Consider the following 8,793-nt stretch of genomic DNA (forward strand, 5'->3'; position numbering starts at 1 on the left):
ACTCTGCACGTGCCCCGACTTATAATGGTTTTCACCTCTTTCGATGCTTTTACCCTCCCCTTGGAAAAAGCGGTGAAGTGGGGCAGAGAGATCGCCATCTCTGTGCCGAGTTCCAAGGGCGGGTGTGGTGACGTATATCATATGCGTCGAGAGCAGCGAAGAGCTGTAGTTCACAAAGCGGCCTCACATAAAACCTAAAATTATCAAACTTCTTCACGAACATTTTTAGTTTTCTTTGCATGAAAAATTATCATTTGTGCAATGAACCTCCATGGTATAACTCCATAACTGTGCCGCCGAACAACATTGACGTTAACGTTTTAAAAAAAAAAAAAAACGCCTTTACGCATGCGCTGTTTAACATTTATGCCTTTCAAATGTTCAGGATACTCGCGCTGGAAGTTGTACGCGTTTTTTAATCGAGCATAAGAATTAATCAGAATATATTCTTTATCTAATCCATAGGAAGGATTTAGTTGAAAACGAAATTGAATACAGGAAGCTCGTTTGGCAAACAGGATATGACCGAATAAGTGGGGCAGTTTTTCAAATTTGAAGATCATTTTTGACATCGGATAATAAAGAAGTAAGAATTTGTTATATATTTGCTCACAGTGTATCTGCGGAAGGCATATTCATGCAATTAGTTAATGCTACGATTGATGGTGCTACGGCTGTTGATAGAAATTAGGAGGACAGAAATGCGCAACATAATCCAGGCAGCTAGCGACCTCAATAGAGATGCTACTTTATTAATATCTGCGCCTAGTTTAAATTCGGATAATAAACATAGTTGCTAACTAATGACGCCAAATGTCAAGCAGCATGTTACATTTATTTAATTGTCTCTTTCTAGAGCTGACTTTGGTCCATATTTCAGCAACCAAAATGTCTTCAAAGATCCCCAAAGGTAACGTTAGTGAGTTCCAGTAATGTGTAGTAACGTAATGCTTACCATTAACGTTAAACTATCAGATGCGATAACGTTACGTTATCTCTTCACCTAGTTCAAGTGGTAATGTCGAAGATGTTTATGTAAATGAATGTATTTTAAGTCACAATCTATCTCTGAATTATGCTATAGTTAAGCCACTAGTCTTTGAAACTTTGACCGACTGATGACAGCTCTTGCATTTGCACCCCTTGTGATTTCCACTTTGTTTTGGTCTGAAAAAGTCTGCGATAGTTTCCACCAATGTACACTTATGGAAAGTCAGTTTAATTCGTTATATCTTCTGTGAAGTTTCTTAGTGTAAATGTATGCGTTATATATACTTATTTAACCTAATGTTATGAATAATTTACAGCTGCACATCCTACTCTCGAAATGAAAGAGGGGGGTAATCTTAAACCTCAAAAGGAGAACGCACAAAGGTAACTAATCAACTTCTTAGATTTAAGTTTAGGGATATTAATTGCCAATCCACACACTAACGTATGGGCACCATTAGGGCATATTATGTTTCCACATTATTAATAATTGTATTATGTGTAGGTCTTATTGGGCGACCACACTGTTATATGTTCTTCACAATGTTCAGTATCATAGGTCAGCAAAGATCTTGACGATGACCATCTTGCATCTTAAAAAAAGAAACAGGTTGGCAAATTAACGTGTGTATCTATTTTTCAGGAAAAATGCTCCCAAAGTTTTTAAAGGGTGAGTTATGAACAAATATATTTTCAAGTGCTTTTCAATTAAACGTTATCATGAACATCATGTAGAATGACTTTACATTGCCTACTCTTTGATAGAGCGTCCACTAGATATGGGCAGCAGGCAGAGCTGAAGGACCAGAACCAGCTTTTGTTGGTTTCGAATGAGCAGCTGCAGAACAGTCTCACGGAGTCCCAGGTAAAAACAAAGGTGTAATATTTTCACCCTTCAAGGTCTTCACAAACTAAATATATCTTCTCTAGCTCAATGTACCTATTTTCGATCATTTGTATTGCATTTTTGTGCAAACAGTCAAAAAGGTATTAATTTAATCAGTGTCATTTGTAGGTCCTGATTGATATACTTGCCAATCTACAATGAAAAAATACAATCATTCTTCCATTAAAGTTGTCTAAATTTCAACCCATACCAGAGGCATTGCTTAACTTAACTGTTGTTGTTTTTTGCAGCAAAAAGTTACTGAGCTGGGACTGCAGTTCAAAGACCTGGAGAAGGAAAATGCAGATATCCAGAAACGCCTTAATGACTGTCACGTTCTCCTAGTGGCTGGAAAGATAGACCCAGGTACATGAGCTTGGACTTGAAACAATATAGCCAACTAAATTGTTGCTGTTTTTAAATGGCCATGAATAACGGGGCGAATGTTTTAGTTTCAGGTGATGCCATTGCCCAACCTTCTAAAAATCAGGGAAAAGAAGTGATGGTAGGTATTTATTAATTTACTCTGATTTATTTTGCCTGCTGGCTTGACATTAGACATCTGCTTATGCAAATCTGCTACACGAATTTCCAATACTAGGAAGGAGTTGTCATGCATGATCTGAATTTCAGAACATATCCAGAGACCTTATAAAAGAACTCGGGAACTTCACCGATATCGGCACAAAGCAACTTGAACAACTAACAGTAAGGGAATCTGTTGGATCATACCAGGCATTCTTCTATTTTTTTTTTCTCAAATAACATTTGCCAGCTGATTGGAGTATTTATTTTATCCCTATCAGCAGTTTTTTTTTTTTTGAACTGTTAGCTGACATTACTAACATGTATCCCTTTAAACTATGATTAGGTATTCCAAACGGCCATAGCAGATCTACATGGAGAAGGAGAACATGTCATGCAGGAAAGAGAGGACTTTTCCCTACAGGTTCTGGAAATGGAAAAAGCCCTTGAAGAAGCTGAGCAACTCTTAATTGAATAAATGTAGTGTACATGGGGTACTATTTTGATTTATATATATTTTTTCAAAATACTGTAACGTTCACAGTAGGGGTAGCTTTGAAAAGAAATCCAAAGGAAGGTTTTAATTTTCTTAAAAAAACAATTTTGCTCAATAAACCAACGCTATGATTCATTACTGTTCTCTTATTTTTGGTGACTCAGAAAGTTTTATTATTCTAAGTTAAACCGACTCAATGTTTCTTTCGGTTATCCACATAAATGACAAAATCTGTCCCAATTTAAAGCCACTGCTTTCACTTTATGACAGGCATTTCATGAAAATTCAATCCCTGTTGGTTATGTTGGAAAATGCAGAGAAAGCTGTACCCAAAATGAAAGTCGACAAGTAACACCCGATGTAGATTCGGGACATTAGGTCAGCTGCTGAGTGTCTATTGAGAGGAGCCTGAATGGTGCAAGATAATTATTACTCATGTACTTGCTCTTGTCAAAACAAGCATTTGTCTCCACTAAGTGGACATTATGAATAATGAGAAACAATGGCAAAATCTATACCAAGGCATTGGCTCAAACATTTGAAAGCTAGATAAAAAAAAAACTGGCAAGGCAAGTGAGAGCATATATATATATATATACACAATTAAGAAACCAGTGTAACTCAGAAATGTACCTTTTAATAAAACATTGAATTAAATCCGGCATCCGTTTTTCTGGTGTGTTTCCAGGTGAAGCACATTAATATAACCATTTGATTTTTTTGGAAGAGGGAGGGAGTGACGGGAGGTTTTTACTGCGAGCATAGCTTCAGTGTTCTCATCTCAGCCTAGCTACCAGGTAGTTGTAGAAAACACACCCGAGATTCATCTGGGTAACTATGATCCAGTCGTCATGGGTGATCTGGCCGAACGTTCCCTAATGCATGTTTCCCGTTTGCCAGTGTGTGATCAGGTTACGATCACCGTTTACTTCAATTTATTAAGGCAGTCGTCTCCTGCAGCTCCTGAATAAGACACATTCTGTGATTCATGTTGTGCAAAAAAAAAAAAAAAAAAACTAGATGGTGAAGTATTAAAGCCACGTTGTGTTCATAAAGCGTGTGGCGACGGACACGTGACGTTGTGGCATTGGGTCACGGGGCGAAGCAGGCGCCGGAGGGATTGCCGGTCGCGCGCCGTGCACATGGCCGGTAGAGGCACGGGCTCGGTCTGGGGCTCCGGCGTGTTGAAGCGGCATTCCCTGAGGTGGTCCGACATGCTGGGCAGGTCGCTGAAGCGCCACTTGGTGACGGCGCTGAAGGCCGTGCTGAATCTCCACACCTACGACAGGACGACACAGGTTGATTCATGTGTATTATAATAATATGGATCTTCTTCGCCATTGGTTCTCCAAAGAGTTTTTTTCTTCAGACACTTATAAGTGAATCACAAAAATCTGAGAAGGCCAGTTTACAAGAAGCTGACCAGCAAAATTATAAAATAAGCATTTTCTTTTTGGAAATTATGTTTCTAAAATCGTTTGCACAGCCAAGGGGGTGTGTGTGTGTGTGTGTGTGTGTGTGTGTGTGTGTGTGTGTGTGTGTGTGTGTGTGTGTGTGTGTGCGAGAGATGCAGTTCCCAAAACTGACTTTGTTTTTAACGTGCCAGCAGACGTTGCCTTGGGGGCCCAGCCTCCTCTCCCACTGCAGGTCCACCACGCCCCTGGTCTGGAGCAGACTGGAACACATGTCCCTCATGCCACGGGACACCACAGACAGCTGGCACAGACTGAAGCTGTCCAGGAATCCGGCGATGTGCCACAGGATCTCCATGGGAAGTCCTGTGAGCTGGTCCGACCGCGGGCCAGCGTGGAGAAGGGGAGTGCCGGGGCATGGCCGCACGCCGAAGGACTGCAGCCGCCCGTCGTGGACCACCCTGGCTGCCCCCCGGCCCTCCTGGCCGGCGGGGCCCAGCCTGCGCTGGGAGAAGGTGCACCCGTAGTACGCCAGGGGGCAGCGGTGCTCCATCCAGCCGCTGAGGCCGGCGTGGATGTCTGCGTGGACGTTGGCCGAGTGCCAGGAGAACTGGTCCCTGCGGAAGGCCTGGCCGCACAGGAAGGAGAAGGTGTGCTGGTAGGGGGGCTGGAACGGGAGGAAGCGCCCGTGGGGGACCTCCACCTCCAGGCTCTCCAGGGCCAGGCCCAGGCGGAGTGTGCGCAGGGGGCTGGGGCACGACAGCTGGTGTGCGGCATGGTCGCACGCGGAGGCCGAGGCCATTTCGCCCACTCTGGTGTTGGTGACCAAAATGGCCGCCGGGAAGGTGAAGGTCTGCGTGCCGACGTCCACGCGGCGTCCGTCCACACGCACCTTGTCCGATATCCGCCGGCACTCCCTGGACTCCTCCAGGCAGAAGAGGAGGGCGGCCGCCACTGGGTCCATCTCCCCCAGGCCCGTCGATTCGACCGCCCCCTGCTCGAGGTCTGACGTGTCCACCGAACGGTCCTCCGACGAGGGGGGCGAGGTGGGATGGGATCGGTCAGGGAGGGGGCCCCTCCGGCCGGCGGCCGATGCGAGCGGCCCTACGACATGTCGAAACCCCGGGGGTTTGTTGGGGCGGTGTTCAGTTCCCCTGGCGTCCAAGACAGCCAGCCCCCTGTCCTCCAGGATCACGTGACCAGCCCTCTGTGCAATGCCCGGGACCACGTGGGGCCGGTCGTACGGCGCTACGCACGGCTCCTTAGGATTCCCCTGCAGGGGAGGGGGGACCGTGTTTGGGTCCGCCTGGTCCTGGCCGCGGCGTGCTGTGGAGCCTGTCGTCCCCGGCGACGGCTCACCTGGCAACTGCGTTCCAAGATGACAAGCGCTGGTGGTCAGACAGCCGTGACAACGGCAGCGCTCTTGCTCGCCGTCGACGGCGCTGGCCTCTTCGGCCACGTCGAGCCCGTTGGTTAGCTTTCCTCCCCTGGCGTCGCTCTCCCCTCTCTGGCCCCCCGCCCCTCCTCCGCACTCGAGGGCGTTGGCGGCGCGGAACACGTCTAGAGCGGCCGCCAGGCTCCTGGCGGTCTCTAGCGTGGCCTCGTAGAGCCGACCATAGTGCTCATCGGTCAAACCGTCGATCCCATTGGCTATCCTCTCCTTGGCGGAGCCGGGCGGAAGAGGCGGAGCCAAGCCCGGCGAGGGCCGATGCACACTTTCGCAGGAGGACGAGGCCGACGCCTCAGGGGCTGATTCTGGCAGATCCATACGCACGGCCCCGCGCACTTTAGTCCTGGCAACAGCCGGCTCCCACCTCGTGGGCGCCATGGCAACCACCTTCAGGGACTCGAGCAGCATGCGCTGGTCCTGCAGGGCGAGCGCCATGTCCAGCTGCTCCGGCTCCTCCACGCCACCCCCACTGCTGCTGCAGCGGCTCAGCTGAGAGGTGTAGTCCAGACTACTGACCGGCCACCTGTTCCACTCCATGGTGCAGCACACCAGGCCCGCTGGACAGACCTCCAGGTGGGAGGCCATCCTCTGGCGCACCAGGGTGATGGGGCAGCCGAAGCCGCTGTTCAGGCAGGGAACCCTCTCCAGCGGGCAGAGCAGGCGATGCTCGGCGCTCTTACAGGAGTGGAACGTAGCACCGCAGGCCAGCGGACAGGCCGTGAGGTCACAGGAAGCGCCCGCTACGGGTTTCGTCGTGCACCGCAGGTTCACGCAGGACGCGCAGTGCTCGTGGGGTGCCTCCATCGTCTAGGAACGGGTGGAGGTTGATGATGCCGATGCCGTCGCCGATCAGGGTACACTTTGCTAAGGGAAAGAAAAAGAAAAGAGTGGAACGCACAATACGCGCAATTCACTGTGTTAGGTGTATTGGTCTATAAAATGTTGTAGTGAAATGGTGATACAGCATGAACATACAGCAAATCTCTGCACTGTAACGTATGAATGGGTTATGAAATCGCTGCTTTATAAAAAAAAGTTGGGCAGCAGTCCCTCTCCAAAGTTAAATAAGTCAGGTAAACATCCGGGAATACAACATACTATTGAACATGGACAACTCTGATCTACGTGCGAGAAAGAAATGGGCTTCATTCAACACCTTTACAACTGACCCATCAGTGACAAACCTACGTTAGCCGGCTAACCAGGCAGCACTAACTTCGAGGCTAATGTTTGCTAGCAACAGTTCACCAATTCCTGAAGTTCAGTGACAGTCGTGTCCAAAAGTTCATTGAAAGAGTCAGGCAACAGCTTAGACAACTAGATAACAGAAATCTACTTACCATTTATTGGCGACCCACTCGTTTATTTTTATCCATTCGATTATACTTTGTCACTAGATAGTAAAGAACCACTGCCGCTAGTGGTAGCAGCAGGCTATAGTCTGGAGACGTCCCACCGCTCCCTCTGACGTACCGTTGCTCACAGTGCGACCGACTGCGGTCGCGGTGGCTCATTAACGGCGGCCCCTTGCCCCAGGACACGAGTGACCGATAGGCGGGTCTCGGTTAACGAATAGGTCATAAAAAACTCGTGGGTATCAAGGCTTCGTTATCTTTTAAAATAAACGCATGTAAGTATTTATAGAAACTTTACATTTGGTTTTCATTGTCTGCATGAACAATGCAAAGACAGTATATCACTTTAACATTGTATGATAGCTGTTAATCCACGTATATTGTTGTTGCTGCATTTTGTTTCCAAATACCGGTAGCTACCGTTCGTGGAGAAATATAAGATTGGACCTGCAATGACGCTGGGTAGCCAACAGAGGGCGACGTTTTGCAACATTTGTAACTCAAGCGTGTGAGCGCACATCGAGAACTATTGTCAGAAGTCGAGTAGAAATAGAACATAGTTGAAATATAAATGAATTTTAGGTTGCCATTTCAGCACCCGAGGGTGTAAATGGTGCAGAATATAGACCCTCTTGACTGATGGCATTTGACATGGCTAGGACATTTGCACATGGTGCTTGAAATATCAGCAGCTGCAATGGGGCCCCAGGATTTATTAATATTCGGTGGATGGATTTAGGGCTGGGCAATATGCATGTAATATGTAGGCCTATTATCACATAATAAGGGGGAACACAATAATCAAAACAATATTCTGAAAAGTCTAAATGAGAGTAATTACATTAAAGTAGGGTCATGGGAAGGTAATGACGTAACTTGTTTTTGTTTCTCTCTGAAGCTTGAAACTTCCTATTGACCATTTTAGTTCATATCTTCTCATCTTTATTAGGCCTGATTACAGAAAACTGGGAAGTCCTATCGGGAAGAGTGGATATCTTAATTTCAAGACGATACAATACCATTCATAGCCAATAAACAATGACGTAACATTGTTGCCACTACCTAGATGGGAAAAGGATAAACTTATAAAGCGGGCACAGAACAAAGGCTATTAATCACAATAACATTTAAGGGTATAAGTGATACAATTCGGAAGATAATCCTTGAAGGATTCTCCATTGTACTCATGGTTACTACATTGCCTAAATTACAGTTGAATGACTACAAAGTCAGAATACAGTTCAACTGCAATGCAACGGCAACTCTCTGACCTGCTTTTAATGTTTTCAAATGCAGTCCACGTGTTGTATTAAGTGACCGGCATGTCAACATGTACAAATACAATTTGTGCATGTATTTAGTGAGCCAATTAATGTAGCTCTCAGTAGAGAGTGTAATCATCCCCTTTTTTCTATCATAAAACGACCACATAAAGTGATGGTTTCAATCTGGTGTATCTCTCCTTCAATTCCGTACACAAAAATTAACTTTGATCCGCAGCAGTTGTGCTTTACAATGAACTAAGCTCACTTAGAAGTATAGGCTGCTTGTTGGCCTATTAATTGTACTTGTAGGTGAAATAGCTTATGCCCATCGGTGATCCTGCCTATACCATAACCACCGAGACTCCATGGGAGGTTCAAGGTTGTATTGGTTGACTCCAGTCAGAAGGTGATGGG

General features: G+C 46.3%; 2 protein-coding genes across 3 annotated transcripts; one reads left to right on the plus strand and one right to left on the minus strand.

Annotated features, from left to right (window-relative positions):
- The first annotated feature begins 358 nt into the window (after positions 1–358).
- Positions 359–3,032, plus strand: knstrn (kinetochore localized astrin (SPAG5) binding protein). 2 transcript variants are annotated; one of them, XM_060042238.1, is made up of 9 exons: positions 360–586; positions 857–910; positions 1,308–1,374; positions 1,634–1,660; positions 1,756–1,855; positions 2,128–2,242; positions 2,329–2,381; positions 2,510–2,584; positions 2,748–3,032. In XM_060042238.1, exons 2-9 carry the CDS (start codon positions 889–891, stop codon positions 2,877–2,879), a joined length of 591 nt encoding a protein of 196 aa, XP_059898221.1. In that variant the 5' UTR covers positions 360–586; positions 857–888; the 3' UTR covers positions 2,880–3,032. The 2 variants fall into 2 exon arrangements, with proteins under 2 accessions (XP_059898222.1, XP_059898221.1); XM_060042239.1 differs by lacking the exon at positions 857–910 and having other exon boundaries at positions 359–586.
- Positions 3,033–3,514: 482 nt separating this feature from the next.
- LOC132450198 (F-box only protein 30-like) lies at positions 3,515–8,793 on the minus strand. Its single transcript, XM_060042237.1, has 3 exons — positions 7,100–8,793; positions 4,485–6,623; positions 3,515–4,176 (listed from the first exon to the last, which is right to left on the minus strand). The coding sequence occupies exons 2-3, from the start codon at positions 6,561–6,563 to the stop codon at positions 3,946–3,948; spliced, it is 2,310 nt and encodes a 769-aa protein (XP_059898220.1). The 5' UTR covers positions 6,564–6,623; positions 7,100–8,793; the 3' UTR covers positions 3,515–3,945.

The sequence above is a fragment of the Gadus macrocephalus genome, chromosome 21 (assembly GCF_031168955.1).
Source record: "Gadus macrocephalus chromosome 21, ASM3116895v1".
NCBI lineage: Eukaryota > Metazoa > Chordata > Actinopteri > Gadiformes > Gadidae > Gadus > Gadus macrocephalus.